A 16,979-nucleotide genomic window follows, 5' to 3' on the forward strand; every position below is an offset into this window, starting at 1 on the left:
TATTTCCTATGTTATTAAAAACTATTCAGTATTAAATACCACATGATTTAACTTATGTGTAGAATCTAAAAAAGAAAATAAATGAAAAAACAAAACAGAAACAAACTCATAGACAAAGAGAACAAATTGATAGTCACCAGATGGGAGGAGGGTCAAGAGTTGGGCAAAAATGGTTAAAGGGATTAAGAAGTACAAACTGCCAATTATAAATTTAGTCATGGAATGTAGCAGATAGCCCAGAGAATGTAGTCATTAATATTATAATAACTATATGTGATGCCAGATGGATATTAGATTTATTGAGGTGATAACTTTGTAAGGTATATAAATATCTAACCACTATGTTGTACATCTGAAACTAATATAATAGTGTATGCCAACTGTAATTGAAAAATAAATTTCTAAAATTAAAGTAAAAAATTATTTGGTCTTTCTTTATATTAATGAATAATAATCTTGCATGGAGGATGATCAATTTTTTTATCCAATAAATTGCTGTGTATTTTTCTTTTATTGTTTCCTTTTGTTTCTAAACATTGTGGAATAGATTATATGAGGAGAGAGTAAAACTGAAATATTTATGAATGAGAAGTCACCAACTAATGTAATTTTAAAGTGCACATACAGAAACTAGAGCACCAACTTACACCACACACACAAATAAACTCAAAATGGATAAAGGACTTAAACATAAGACAGGAAATCATGAAAATCTTAGAAGAATCCATAGGTAGCAAAATACCATTATCTTTACCAATATAGCTCCTAGGACAATGGAAACTAAGGAGAAAATAAACAAATGGGACTACATCAAAATAAAAAGCTTCTGCACAGCAAAAGAAACCATCAACAAAACAACAAGAAAGCCCACTGCATGGGAGAACATATTTACCAATGTTATCTCCGATAAGGGTTTAATCTCCAACATTTACAGGGAACTCATACAACTTAACAAAAGGAAGATAAACAATCCAATAAAAATATAAGCATAAAACCTAAATAGACACTTTTTGAAAGAGGAGATACAGAAGGCCAAGAGACACATAAAAACATGCTCAAAGTCACTAATCATCTGAGAGATGCAAATCAAAACAACGAGGTACCATCTCACACCTGTCAGACTGGCTGTCATCAACAAATCAACAAATGACAAGTGCTGGCGAGGAAGCGGAGAAAAAGAAACCCTCACGCACTGCTGGTGGGAATGCAGACTGGTGCAGCCACTATGGAGCTTCCTAAAAAAATTAAAAATGGAACTCCCATTTGACCCAGTAATACCACTTCTAGGAATATATCCCAAGAAACTAGAAACACCAATCAGAAAGGATATATGCACCCCTATGTTCATAGCAGCCCAATTCACCATAGCTAAGATTTGGAAACAGCCTAAGTTCCCATCAGCAGATGAGTGGATTAGAAAACAGTGATACATCTACACAATGGAATACTATGCTGCTGTAAAAAAAGAAAGAATTCTTACCATTTACAACGGCATGGATGGACCTGGAGAGAATTATGCTAAGTGAAATATGCCAGTTGGAGAAAGATAAATACCACATGATCTCACTCAGTTGTGGAATATAATGAACAACATAAACTGATGAAAAAAATAGAGCCAGAGTCATAGAAGCATCGAACAGGCTGTCCAACCTAAGAAAGAAGGAAGGGGAGGGGAAGGGTAAGAGATCAACCAAAGGACTTGCATGCATGCATATGAGCATAACCAAGAACAAAAACAGTAGCGGGGTGAGGGCATGTGCTGGGGGATGAGAGGAGCTGGGGAGAGGTCAATGGGGTGGCGGGGAAGAAACTTATGCAATACTTTAAACAATAAAGAATTAGTGCACATAAAAATGTTAAATATATTAAACCTACGAAGTTGAACAAGTAAAGCTATTAAAGTAAATGTAGAAAAATAAAAACTAGAATACATTCGCCACTTTTTTTCTATTTTTTAAAGTCTTTGTGAGATATTTTCAATTATGTGCATGCATTGTTTTAGAAAGAAAGAATACTAAAAGTTTAATCTTCTAGACATACATGGAGAATATTAAATTTCATTTGCTTTTAGACTCTAATCATAATTTTTCTCTCTGCCCCAGAAGATATTTTAATTAGTTAAATATCCTGTTATATTAAAAAGTTATAAAATCTTAGTAAAAATAACTGAATTAGTTGTTATCAAATTAAAAGTTAATTTACCATTAAAAATGCCTTAAACTTATCTTTGGGTAAAAACGTCCATGAATTTTTAAGATTCTTTTTATAATAAAAGGAAGACCTTTTGCAAACCTAACAATTGGAAAACAAATACCAAAACCAAAGTGGTTATCTTAGGGAAGATACAGGACTCTGAGGATATTCAGAAATGTGGCATTCAGAAATAGGATAAATGCACCATTATTTATCCTTTTCATAAACTTAATTGGATTCTCTAATGTCATTCTTTGTGCTAGTTTATCACCAAGCATCTATTAATGTGCTTATCTCTGCTGACTGATGTCAGAGGTTACTCCCTTCCTTTAAAGAGCATTCAGTCTATCTGAGTAATAAAAGTCATTGTCATATTGATGTTGTTTTCTACATACCCTGTTAAGTTAGTCAATCTCCAAAATACAAAATCCATTCTCTGGCTAAATTATTTGCAGTTATATCAGCTTCTGTTGTTTCAAGTAGAAATATATTTCAGCAATAATTTATTTGGGTGATTATTCATAGCCCATGTGCTTTTTTCAAATATGTGTTTCATTGAAAAACACTTTTGAAATGGAAGCAATCTGTTTATGGCCATGTAGTCAAGTTGATCTTAATTTTGGAATGTTTTTATAAATGAAATCCCAATATTTAAACAATGTGAGGCCACTTACATAGCTTACATGATTATTGACACAGTAGCAGGCTCACATGGTTTAATGTGAAAATACCTATAAAGACACCTCCTTGGTTGAGATGCAGTGGGACATCCCCTGAGGAGTCCCGGATTAAAGAGGGTGCAGGCCAGACTGAGGGAACCACCCCCCGTCCCCCTGTGCACAAATTTTGTGTACTGGGCCTCTATTATAATATAAAATTTTTCAGTAGTTTTATAGTGGTTACATGTTAAAACACATTGAATTCATTGGATTAAATAAAACATTAAAATTAATTGTATCTATTTTTATTTGTTATAATGTAGCTGTTAAAAATTTTAAATTGCATATGTGGCTTGCTTTTGTGATTTGCATTATATCTCTTGGATAATACTGCTTTAAACTTTCAGAAAAAGTTCCAATGAAATCCATTAAAGATTTGATTTCTCTCTCATGAACTATTTTTTAATATATATTACCAGATAATTCTCATAAATACCAACATAATTCCTAATTTCTCCAGCAGGTTAGAGAGAACCCTGTCCACTCATGCACACTATCCAATGTACTTTCATAGTAATATTTCACTAAAAATATGAAATATTAATTAAAATTTAATTAGCATTTTATATCATTTATTCATATTGCTATTGTGCCTTTGGTCTTAATAATTTTTAAGATTGCTTTACATAATGAAAATTTAAACTTTATCTTATACATCACAAACATTTTTTAAAATAATCATTTGTTAAATGATTTGATTATGGCATTTGTTGCCTTGCATATAATGTTCCTTGGTTCAATATTCTTAACTTTTCTTTCATAGTTCCTGTTCCTGTCTTGACCGAAGGAGTCTTACTAACCCCTACATGACCAATATAGTTTTTTACATATTTTTCTAACATTTAAATTTTTTACAGTGTGCCTGGAATGTATTTTTGTGTATAGCATGAGGCTGAAATTCAATTGAATTTTTAAAAATAAGAGCAGTTAATTGAGTATCAACATTTATTAAATGAACCCTGCTCTTTCTATTGAATAGAAATACCATCATTTCCATATAGCAGACTTTCATATATCTTGGAATTTACACTGTGAATTCTCTATTCTCTTCTATCAATGTTTTGCTTATTCCTAAGCCAATATCTGCTAAGGAAAGTTCTCCTGAGAAACCTTCTTTACCACAGTTTTCTTGGCTATTAGTAGATATTTATTCTTTCATTCTTCTACTTGCATTTTACATTATTTTACCTACTTCTCTTGCTGTTCTTGGAACAACTGGGATGTGGTATAACACATTGTTTCTACTAAATGTAGAAAGCAATCTAGCAGTTTGAAGCAGAAAAAAACTTTAATGTAGAGAATTAGTTGTTACATAATTTATGTGTCTTGGGAGTAGCATCTAGGCTGGGCCACCAGGAAGAATCTTCCTGACTGGCCCCCTGGGGGGATATTGGTTATCACCATAAGGAATAGAGGAAATCAGGAAGGCACTGAGCCAGCTGTTGGCAGCTGGAACACATTGGTGTCCAGATCACAAGAATACTAGCTCATGAGCCATCTACTGGTTGTGGACTCTGCACCAATCAAAATAGATGCCTTTTATGCCATTGGAATTGCATTATATTTCTGTACTGATTTGGGGAGAATCAACATTAAATGCTATTCAATCTTCCATTGGATTAATTTGAAGAAAATTCTATGCATAAAAGGTCCTAGGTTTAAAAGAAATATATAGCATCTTGGTTTATTTAAATCAAATAACGAAGTTGGAAACTTACCACTCTGATGTAGTTCCATGAGCAAATGTAACAAGATATTGCTTTCTATATTTAAAAGGTCTTTCCATGTAACATTTCATTACAGAATTGGTTCATTGAATCATCAATTGGAAAATGTGACCTCTGCATTGAAATTATGGGAAGGGAAAATACTAATTTTCTATTAGTATTAAACTGTATGAGATGTTAAAACAAAACATGTAATGCTGTCTTTAAAGGAATTTAAGATAGACCTTTGGATCTACCTTGCATAGAGCATTGCAATTTAAAATATAACAAGATTTATACTTGTATTACAGACCAAACCAATCTCCTAATCACTTACCTGTTTTCCTATACATTTCTTTCCCAATTTAACATTGACAAATGTTATTTTAAAAGTATCTGAAACTCCAAGTTGTGCTTGCATTTGTGAGTTGAGTATGTATACTGATATGTGTATTTATGTATATTGACTCAGATATGGAATCTGTCACTTGTTGTGTGACATTGAGCAGAGTACTTTTCTAAGATCTGATTTTTTAAATATCTGAAATGGGTAGCACACCTATTTTAGATGAACATAATAGTAATTAGATGTAATTCTGTGTGTAAAGTGCCTGGAGCATTCATAGCAGATATTTAGCAAATAGTAAATATTATTACTTGCAGCCAGAACTAGCATTCAACTTTTTTTTTCTTATCAGAAGGAATGTGTTTACATGGCACATTCTCTAAACTTCTATATTTAGAAGTTTAACATACACATGAATCTCAGGATTGAGAGCCTCATAAAAGTTCTTCTAGTCTCTTGTTTAATTTTATTCATCACCATACTAAATGCTATAATATCTCTACTTTGTTTCTTTGGGTATTCACTATAAATTGAGAGTGATGAAACCTGTGATCTGCTATGAAAGCAAATGACGTGGAACTATTCATGAGAATTGTATTTTAATAGTTAATGGGTAAAAGATATTTTCTTCATTTTGAGAATTTAATTCTGTTAAGACATGTTTTAAAAAATAAAAATTGTGGTTAATTTTTATTCCTTTGTTCTTGAAGGAGACAGCCTACAATTATATATTACTAGAGGCCTGGTGCACGAAAATTCATGCACTCATGAGGGTCCCTCAACCCGGCCTGCACTCTCTCGCAGGCCAGGACCCCTTGGGGGATGTCCTCCTCCCAGCTTAGGTCTGATCTCCCGGGCTCAGGCCTATGCTGGCAGTCAGACATCCCTCTGGCAACCCAGAAGTCCTTGGGGGATGCAGTTGGACATCCTTAGCACTGCCAAGGAGGCGGGAGAGGCTCTCGCTATGGGTGGCTATACTCGCAGCCTTCAGCCTGATTTGTGGCTGAGTGGAGCTCCTGAGGATCAGGCCTAAACTGGCAGTCGGACATCCCTCTCACAATCCAGGACTTCTGGCTCCTAACTGGCCACATGCCTGATTGTCTGATCGCTCCTACTGGCCCCCCTGCCAGCCTGGTCACCCCCAACTGCCCCCCCCCACCAAACTGGTCGCCCCTAACTGCTCCCCCCCCCCGCTGGCCTGGTTGCCTCTTAACTGCCACCCCCGCCAGCATGGTCGCTCCTTACTGCTGCCCCTTCTGGCCTGGTCACACCCAATAGTCCCCCTCTGCCAGCCTAGTTGCCCCTAACTGCCCCCCTGCCAGCCTGGTCACCCCTTACTGCTCCCCCCGGCAGGCCTGGTCGCCCCCAACTCCCCCCACCCTCTAGCCTGGTCACCCTCAACTACCCCCCTGCCAGCCTGGTCACCCCTCACTGCCCCCTCTGCTGGCCTGGTCACCCTTAACTTCACTCTCCTGCCGACCTGGTCACCTCCAACTGCCCCCCTGCCACCCTGGTAGCCCCTCACGGCCCCCTGCCGGCCTGGTCGCCCCTCACTGCCCCCCTCAGCTGGCCTGGTCATCCCTCACTAACCCCCTGCCAGCCTGGTCACCCCACGCAGCCTGCTACTCAGTCGTTTGGTCATCCCTCACTAACCCCCTGCCGGCCTGGTCACCCCACGCAGCCTGGTGTTCAGTCGTTTGGTTGTCCCTCACTAACCCCCCTGCCTGCCTTGTCACTCAGCCTGTTCGGTCATTCATTCAGGTGTCCGTTCGGTTGCAATGGCCCCTGGCTCTTTATATATATAAATTTTTTATACTAAGTCTTGCAAAATGGTATATGGTTTACACTTGAGGCACATTTCAATTTGAGCCAACTATATTTCAATTGCTCATGAGCCACAAATCTAGTGTATGCAGTGTTGGTAGCATAGTATGCTATTTTTGGCCCATCAGTTGATAGAGAGTATGTAAGCTTTCAGTAATCTAACATCACAGAAAAAATAGGCATTCTACACACTTGTTAGAGAATATAATTTTGAGCTCACTATCATTGTCATCAGAAATCCATATGAACAAGAATTGTCAAAATTTATAATGTTACCAACCTGCTTGAATGTGTTTTCATTAAGCAACAGTCAGTGTCTTAGATCCATGGACTGACTTAGGGTTGGAGTTTACCAAGTGGGTATGACAGAAAAAGAGACAGGATGGGAGTCAAAGCATATGCAAAGATGTGATGAAATAACGATGTATGGATTCCAATTTGGATAAAATTATAAAGTAAAGGTAAGGAATTATTCAGCATTGAAACAAAATTTTCATAAAAAGAAATACGTTCTTTTCCACTGATATTCATGCTGAGTGGGAGAGCAAGTGTGAGGGAAGGAAGGCAAAGAAGAAGGAGAAAAAAGGAAGAGAAGGAAGGAAACAAGGACAGGAGGCACGCCAGAAATATGGAATAAAAGAAGGAAAGAAGAAAGGGGGGAAATGAGACAGAATACTTAAACACGTGAGAAAATATGTTCCAAATGGAATTTATGGAACATGAACTCCAAAACTTTTCATAGGAAAAAAAAAACCCTCTTGTGTGATGTCATGAGCTTTTGAGTATAATTGCCATAGTAGCACTGACTTTAAACAAAAATAACAATAAAATCCTTTCCTTGATGCCATATCTCCTCCAGCTACTATTATCTTTCTACACTCTGGCTGCCATGCTTTCAAACGCAGTCTACACGGTGACCATATTCTCACCTATCTCCACCCTTCAACTCATGCCAATTTGGCTCTCATCCCCTTTGCTAAAGCTACTTACTTCTCTCCCTGAGGTCATCTGTAAGTCCCATAATGCCAAATAAACCGGCTAAATTTCAGTCCTCAATTTAATGGAACTACTCAAAGAATTTGGGCTAGTTCACCACTCTTGCCTTCCAAAAACATTTTGTTTTTGAAGTGTTGCCATTATACTTTTGTTTTCCTTCTTTTCTTTTTAGCCTTTCTCAATCATATTGGGCCAACACCTCCTTTTCTACCAACATGTAAATATTTGTTTCCCACAGGTCTTTATCCTAGGTCATCTTTTCTTTCTACTCTAAACTCTTTTCTATGTTATCTTATTTACTGGTACAGTTTTAAGTATTATATATTTCCTAATTTTACATCTCCAGTTTGAGCTGCCTTTCTGAGCTCCAGATCATAATGTCAAATTGTATACTTGACATCACTACTTGACTCTTTCTTAAGTACCTCAAATATAACATATCCTAAATTGAAATATGGATATTCTTTCTCTCATGCCCTAACAATTCCCACTTCAATCTTTTCCATTGGAATAAATGACAACTTCATGATCCTCCCATTTTTCCATGTCACAAAGCTAGGATAAATTCTTCACATTTCTTTCTCTCTCGGAATCCATATCTGCTATATCACAAAAGGTGTGTAATAGTTCTTAGTAAATCTCTTCACTGCATTTTATTGGTTGGTAACTCCTAAGTGTTCAAGAACTTCTATTGTTGACCTCTTCTAATTCATTGTACCAACAGCAGCTCAAGTGATCTTCTAAAAGCCGAAATCTAATTAATTCATGTCTGCCTCTGTTTTAAAACTCTTCAATAGCTACTCATTATGCTTTGTGGTTTTTTATACAGATGTATGCAATTCAGTTTCAGTTTACTTTCCCAGCTTCTTTGCCCCTTGTTCATTATTACACTGTGAATACATAATACTTGTCAAACCTTTAAAAAAATATATCATTTTGAGTCTTATTCCTTCACTTACATCATCACACTTAATTTATCACACTCGAACTTCATTAATTTGTGCCTATCTCTCCAGTTCAGCAAGAGCACACTGAATTCTGATCTTGTTTTTCAAGGTGATCATTAACCCTATTATTAACCTATCATCTGTTACTTAATAAAGACACTATACCTATACATTCTACCATGTTACTAAAAATATGTTGCTCAAAGACCAATCTCTGAAGTACAATACTCATTACTTCAGACTGATATTAATCTACTGATACCATGTATAAGTTTTCATAATTCCCTATCAGTGGAGCTATTTTTCTTCATATGCCAGGGGGATTGAGATAATAGCTAGTACATTATGCTACTTTTATTAAGTAAATGTCATCAACATTCCTTTATTTTGCCTCAATAAAATACATTTTTTAAAAATGACAGAAACAGTATGCTATAAATGTTTCAGATAAGTAAAAATATCCTATTAAAAAACATGAATGACACTTGTTATCATTTTATAACATCATTTGATAACCACATTATTCATAAATCTAATGAGGCATCCTATTTTCAGTGAATAAAAGAAATAGAATTAACTCTCAGATTGTTTACCTTTCAATGGAAGATGCATAAGGGACATCATTTTAACAAAAACATTGTTCTAAAAGAGAAGAAGCTTATGGAAACAGATGTAGCAGTATTTGAGAAATAAAGGTACTTTAGCCTAAACTTTTTGTTTCTTCCAAAAGTGAAATTCACTCAAAGTCCCTCATTTAAGAAGATAATTGTATTCCCGCAGGCAACTTGTCATGGACAGACAAGATCACAACAAGTGCAGCTGGGCCTTATTTGGCCTCGAAGTAGAAAGTCAGAAACTAAGTCTATTCCCCTTGTCTTTCATTCCTCCTCAATTCTTTAATCTCATCTTCTGTTATTATCCATCTGGCACATGAGTCAACCTGACTGTCATCCTCTATTGTATATCATCAAACACTGACCTTCCACTGACAGGCCTCACTATCTCTTATTTGAAAGGAAAGAAGGGCTTTGGTGAGTCCAGAAAATCTGCAAAAACCAGACAACACCCACCCTTGACCATGTATCAGTCAATTGGCTGGCTGCCTGTCTTTGAATCAAGTGCCTACGCTAGGCTCAAGCAACTGTTTCTGAGAATCTGGGTGATACATGGTTCTACCCATTGTACATGAATATCGATGGATAGAACATGATAAAAGAAGGTCCTTTGGTCTACCAAAAAATATCTGGAATAGAGAAAGTTCTAAACTTTTATTGAAAAATAATGAGAGAATTAAGAGAAATTATCTCATTAATTAAAATCAAAGTAGAATTTTGCCTCAATTTTATCTCATTCAGTTTCCCAGAAGTGACCCTGTAGTTCACGAATTGTACTAAAAGTGCAGCTTAAGTACAGCTGAGATTTAAAAAAAAAACATATCAGTCTATTAAGTCTAAATAAAATGTGATTGACCAATGTAGAAAATGTGTACATTCTAAGGATTTTTCATACAGTCACAAGAAATATTTTACAATTTGTCATTCCAGTGACATGATTTTATAGAATCATGCCACTTTGATATAGAATGTTTCTCCACGTCTTTGTGAAGTGGGTGTTCCTCCATCTCCCACCCTAGCCCTCCAAAAGAAACATGGTGACTTAAAAGTTACAGCTTTAACAGTTTAGAAAAGTTTTTGTAGGAAATGAAAGAACACAAGGAATTATTCAATATCTTCATATGATTATACTGAACAATATAACATTTTGTCCAAAGTAGGTGCTAATCTCCTGATGCTCTCACTTATCAAGGTAATGTGATATCCACGTGAATTCAAAGTAGAAACACAATAATTGGTAGCTATTAAAAGGAGGTCAAAATTTCAAGTGGTCCTGACACTATGTTATTCTTCTGAAAGTTATACATGATGTTATGGATGGATTAAAACAAAAAGAAACAAGAATATTGACCCTGATAAAAGAATGACGGTTAGTTTTTGGCATGGATCATGAACTAAAAAATGAGGAATATAGTAAGTGGAGTTCCAAGTCAGGAACTGTTCTTGTACTTTTTAGTATGTCTTATAAAATAGAACACATAAAACATAAAGCAATGGGAATTACTAATATGGAAAAATGACACAGAAGCTGAAAAGAAAGGAAAATGTAACACATAGTTAGTATAACAAAACATAACTTATTTTAATGAACTGCTTTCTTTCTTATAAAGGAAATCTTATAAAAGACCACAAGACATTGATGAATTACTTCTCATAACTACAAAGGGAAGTGGTATTTCTGGATTATTGCAATGCTGAGCACTTAGAAGCAACAAAGAAATTCCGGTCCAGTGGTAAATGTCTAAAAAGCTCATTATTTTTATCTGAGTGAAAACTAAATACCAGAGGGGTATAATTCCATACAATATCTATACTAATAAAAGGGTAATATGCTAATTAGACTGAATAGACTGCACATCTTTCAGATGTCCTTCCAGACATCCTTCCAGACAAAGCCATGGTGACGGGGGCCGAGACAGAGGCAGTTAGGGGCAATCAGGCAGGCAGGAAGAGTGGTTTGGGGTGATCAGGCTGGCAGGGGAGAGTGGTTAGGGGTGATCAGGCAGGCAGGCAGAGGCGGTTAGGGGCGATCAGGCAGGCAATCAGGTGAGCAGTTAGGAGACAGTGGTCCCAGATTGTGAGAGGGATCCGGGATTGGAGAAGTTGCAGGCTGGGCTGAGGTCCTCCCCACCACCCCTCCATTCATGAATTTTGTGCACTAGGCCTCTAGTATGACATATTCACCACCTGGATTAATTCAATGTCTGCTGTAAAACTTAGTTACTAGTCTTTATATTTAAAAAAGAAATGAATTATAAGGCCATATAACAACTTATTTTTAAATAATAATTTCTGGAATATTTGCCCTTCCTATTCTTATTTTATAGCTATCTTTACATATTTTAGAACATATAAAGTAATAAAATAGTAACTGTAACTTAGATAATTTTTAAATCTGGATTTAGATTCGGCAGGAGTATTCTTTACTTCACATTACAATTTTCTTTTTATCCCAGCAGTAATGTTTTGGTAAAATAGATTATCCATCTTCTTATAATTTGATGAGGTATCTCACAATTTTCTGTTTAATGCTTTTTGCACGCACGTGTGCGCACACACACACACACACACACACACATATATTTTAATCGGGTCATAACTGGTGCTCCATGGTTGGGAAAATAAAACATGGTCTCATTCTGTCCTATTAAATTTCTATTTTATTCTTTCCTGTACCTGTCCTAGTCTAATATCATTTTAATCAACCTATCCTTAGTTCTTCTCATTGTGAATTCTTTTTTTTATCATCTTCTCAGTACTATTAACTGCAATATTTCCCCAAGGATAAGGCAGTGTCTTTCTACAGGAAACCATGCTTCCTCATTGTCTTTTTATGTGGGAGCTTGATGTCTTCATTCATTTAAGGTTTCCCCTAAGGCAACATGATCAGTTTCTCAATAAGAACTCTATATTTTATAGGTAAATGTGACACTATTGACCAATGGCCTACAAATTAAAATAATAGCTAACACGTATTAAGCAATTACTACTTGCTATGGCTCCCCTGAAAAGCACTTCCCATGCATGTTTCTCTTTTAATTCTCAAAACCACTCTTGCAAATAAAAGTTATTCTCCCTGCTTTTGCTTTTTTGATGGACAAACTGAGATAATGATTTAGTTATTTATCCAAGATCATGGAGTAGATCAGCAATGAAGCTGGTCGGGATGTGAGGCAATCTGAGTCCAGAGGCTTCATAAGTGTGCACGAACACCTGCAGCATGTGTTCGATAGATGCAGCAAAAATGTCCCTCTGCTACTTGAGACTCGCTGTCCCAAGTATAACCCAAATATGCTGCTGTTTAGCCTAACATAAACAATTGGATATTATGGAATTATTTCATATTATAGTGAAAATGCCCTAAGAAAAAGCACCTTTTTAAAATCTCAGCATTAACCTTATCAGAACCTCTCCAGCTGATCTGAAGAAAGCAAGCTTTACCAGCCACCAGAGAAGAATCAGAATCGGTGTCCCTGTAGAAGGAGAAAGCTAGGTTGTTGGCCATGTTGGAAGTATGTAGTCAGAGTTTAAAGCTTCAAATCTTCAAGAGCTTCAAGACATAGGAGAGAGACCCAGATAAAGCATGATCCTTACAAGCTATGTATACGCATGTAGCACAGACAGGAGAGATGCTTTCTGTTTTTAAGCTAACGATATACTTAACTCTCTTCATAAGAGACATCAAATAATTTTAATAAAAATATAAAAACTGTAGTGTGGGGAATAATTTGTGCTTTAATAAATAAACTGTTTATTGAAGGTAGCAGTTAAAATTAAATTTTAAAATCCTAGTTTTAGAATAAAACAAAGGAACAAAAGGAATCAATTTCTATTCACTGTGAATCATTTTTACATTGTTTTAGTACTGGGTACCACAAAGGGACAAGTTGGATATTCATAGATATCTCTGATGGCAGCATACATAGATGTCACTACAAATACACCATACACCTAATGCTAAATTATCTTTATGGGCCTAAAACCATGTTTACCATTTTAAATTGTACTTATTATGTTACCTTTGTATTACTACACAGCTCTTATGGGGGGATAGAAGATTGTTGGTGAAGTGAAGCATGGATGATATTCAAATAATTATTAATTAGGGTAGAAGGGGCAAATCGCTCCTTGCACCTCAGTTTTCTCTTCTCTGAAATGAAGCAGTTGCACTGATCCCTAAGTTAAAGTCTGCCATGCTGTGGAGACGCCCAAAGCAGAAAGAGAGGTCACACAAGTTACATCTCCACTCAATGAAAGGATTAATCCATACTAGTTCTCTGGGAACACTAGTCGTATCTAGGAATGGGCCTGGGTTAATATCAAAAGACAGCTCACTATATAAAAAATTTCATTACTTTGGTCAAATAAGGAGGAAAATAAAGAAAATAGTAAGTACCACATTAGGAAGGACCAAATGAGATGGGAGGGGGATGGAAGGAACAGAATAATCAGAATGAGAGAGAGGTTGGTTGACATCACTCTAGCATTATTCATAATAGCAAGTGCCTCAAAAAACTACTTGAGTATCAAGTAAAATGAAAGTCACTTTCTGGCTGTTCTGCTCAATCTAGATTTAAAACAAATTGCAGTCCCTTTCATTTAACTAAATTGCTAACTGAAATTACAAAACAGCTCACCTGCTCTAGGTTCAAAAGACATGGCTGGTTCCTTTCAAGTGTAGCAAAGGGTCCATCAGAGTCACCGTTTCCAACATGCCAATGTTTAATATTTAAAATTTAACATATTGAGATATCGTGGGCCCCCACTCCCTTCTTGTCATTTTCCATTGATACAAATATACTTCCCATTTAAACTGAAAATCGGCTTTTTAGATTTTATATATTAAAACATACACTAGCCAAGAGAAGCAACTGAAGCCAAAACGACATTACCTGGAAAATGCTAGTAAGCTATGAGAAATTCTATTCAGCAAATTCATAAAATTTCACTCCGATTTTCTTGTTGCATTTCTCACGATGAACATCTCCAGTAATCATAGTACCCAAGTGAAGGCTTTATATATTAAAAAAAAGTCAAACTGAACACTTTTCATATGATACTATAAAGTTCACAAACGCATTTGAAATACTTCAAAAATAACTGCCTACAAATGCCTTAATGTCAGTTTGACCTGTAAATCCATTTAGGTATTCAAACCAGTTGACCGTTTTTTTCCTTTGAACAAGTTAGCAAAATCTGTGGAGTGAGGTGGTTCTGCATTGGCGGGAGAAGCAGGTCGCCTTCCGTCCTAGCACTTTCCATGGATGGGTTTTGAAGAGCTGAAAAGCCGGCAGGGAAACGGGAGGGGGGACGCCACGGACAGAGGATGCCACACACCTTCAGGAGGTTTTGCTGTACCATGTGGACAGAATTTTTAGGATCACGCATCACTTTAAAACACCCGCAAATCTTTAAAACACGCCCCAAGGTGATTTTAGCAACTAGAGGACTCTGTCCTGGTGCTCTGGAAAGTTCCAGCTCCCTGCAAGTTGGAGACACAGGCGGTGGGAGCCTGGCCAGGACACAGATGGCACTCCCACCTGGTGGCGTCCACATCCTCCACCCTCCCCCCGCCCCGGCCAAGAACTGGGCGGCCAGAGGGACTGACAGGCAGCGCTGAGAAGTGGGCAGTGCTGATCCCCTGGTGGTCCGCATGGCCCGCAGTCTCAGCCGCCGAGCCCGGTCCCTCGCGGGCCGCCTCCCCTCAGCTGCCCCGAGGCGCCCCCACCCACCTGGAGGCGCTGGGCCGCTGGGCGGCTGCTCCCGGCGGCTCCCGCTCGCCCGGCCAGGCGCCGCAGGCAGCATCGCGGTGGGTGCTGGAGCCCAGGCGCCTGCAGACAGGTGCCTCCCAGCCCGGAGTCGCTGGACTTGAGGTTCTTCGCGGGCTGATGGGCTCTGGGCCTCTTCCCTCCGCAGCCGCAGCCGCACCCGCCGCAGGCAGCGGGGGCCAAGGTCTGGGGTTACACAGGCCTCAGGGTCGGGTTGGGCTCAGCTCTGCAGGGCGCCCGAAGGAAGTGAAACTGCCAGGGGCTTGCTCTGGTGTCCTTGTAGGCTGGTTTAGTTTGAACGCTCTGGTCCTGTTCTCCTCGCACTTTCCCCCAGGATATCTTTAAGCTGTGTTACCTGTCCCTGCAGCTCTTCTTGTCCCATTCTAGGTCTCCCACCGTGCCCCCACGTCGGGCAGACATGGGGATAGTAGAAATAGATATGTGCTGGGAAATGGGCGGTAAAAGAGATCTCCAGGCATGGATCTAAAAATTAAGATGTAGATGAAGGTAGTATTTAAAAATATATATATTTCATGTTGCGCAGACTATCTAGGTTAGATTCATAAAGTGTAAAGGGCCCAAATTAGATAAGGATCTAAGTAGGTACTCTAAACCAGAGTGCTCTCTGTTGCTTTGTTTGCTCTAAAGGCTGGGAAGACTCACAGTTGCCCCAGATTCTTAAAATAAATGTCCCTCTTCTTTCAAAGATCTCTAAATTATCTTATAAAGAAAAAAAGAAGTTGAAGATCAATTTGAAGATTTGGTAATATTCTGTGGTTTAAATGCCCACATTTAACCTGAAAGGAAAAGTAACCTGAAAGGAAGGCTTGTGCAGCAACTATTTATCTCACCGTCTTTTTTAGGCGTACCATGAATACCAAGTATCAAAATGTTAAATATTTTTCACATTACTGGAATTGTTTTATACTTATAATGAGGAAAACTTGGAGAAGTATGTAAAATGTCAACAAATTCTGTAAACTATTATAGACATAATCGTTTTCCAAAACTTCCTCTAAACTCATGATTAATTTTAAGTTGATCGCTGTATTTGAAATAATGAAGAAATTTTATCTAATTCCAGAAATAGTATATTGACAAGTTTATTGTCTTCTGTGAATGCCTGTTTACTAAGAGCCCTCAGTATAATAAAGTAAACTCTCAGTCCATATAAAGTCTTGGTCAATATTTTCAGAAATTCAATAGTTAGGAAAGCATTAACTCTTCTTAAACCAACCCATGGGGGAAACAATGTCTTAATGGATGCATTTGGAGATATATATATATATATCCTTCTTCACAAAGGATACTTTGACCAAGATTTTGAGGAGGAAGGAAGACATATAAACACTCCAGCTTATACTTCCCAAGTAAGCATCCAAGTTTTCAAAGGCATCCTAGTTACTCCTTTGGAAACACATAATGCTCACTTCATCCATGTAAGCAAAACAACAGTTGATAAGGATAGTCTTCAGATAGTAAATTGTATCTGAAACACATATGGAGCAGTCTTCCTGTATGAAGAATCCTGGACTGGGACTCAGAAGGCCAATGTTGCCATGACGACTCTCCATCTTTCTATCTAGGCAACTGGTGTAATTAATATTTTTATAATCTCAGCTAAGTGAGGAAATTAGAATAATTACAGTCATCTTTGCCAGCTATATAACTTTATGATCCTGTTTCCTATAATACACATAGAAAAAATAAGATTTACATTAGATAGGAAAGTTAAGTATAGCTCCAGATGCTCACTTTCACTATTTACATCAATATGATATGAGTAAATGAAAAAAGCAAAGCAAAAATGTGTGTAAAATTATGGGTTGGTTTTTTAAAAACTATTTTATTTAATAAAGGTATGTG

The 16,979-nt window shown here is 37.3% G+C and overlaps 1 protein-coding gene across 2 annotated transcripts in view; it reads right to left on the bottom strand.

Annotated features, from left to right (window-relative positions):
* BANK1 (B cell scaffold protein with ankyrin repeats 1) overlaps positions 1-15,321 on the bottom strand; it is a 319,366-nt gene extending 304,045 nt beyond the window's left edge. For both annotated transcript variants that reach the window (XM_059664464.1, XM_059664456.1), the window contains exon 1: positions 15,078-15,321. In XM_059664464.1, coding sequence (XP_059520447.1) covers positions 15,078-15,150 — 73 coding nt within the window. In that variant the 5' untranslated portion in view covers positions 15,151-15,321. The remainder of the gene's footprint in view (positions 1-15,077) is intronic.
* Positions 15,322-16,979: the final 1,658 nt, after the last annotated feature.

This window comes from Myotis daubentonii, chromosome 1, assembly GCF_963259705.1.
Source record: "Myotis daubentonii chromosome 1, mMyoDau2.1, whole genome shotgun sequence".
Taxonomy (NCBI): Eukaryota; Metazoa; Chordata; class Mammalia; order Chiroptera; family Vespertilionidae; genus Myotis; species Myotis daubentonii.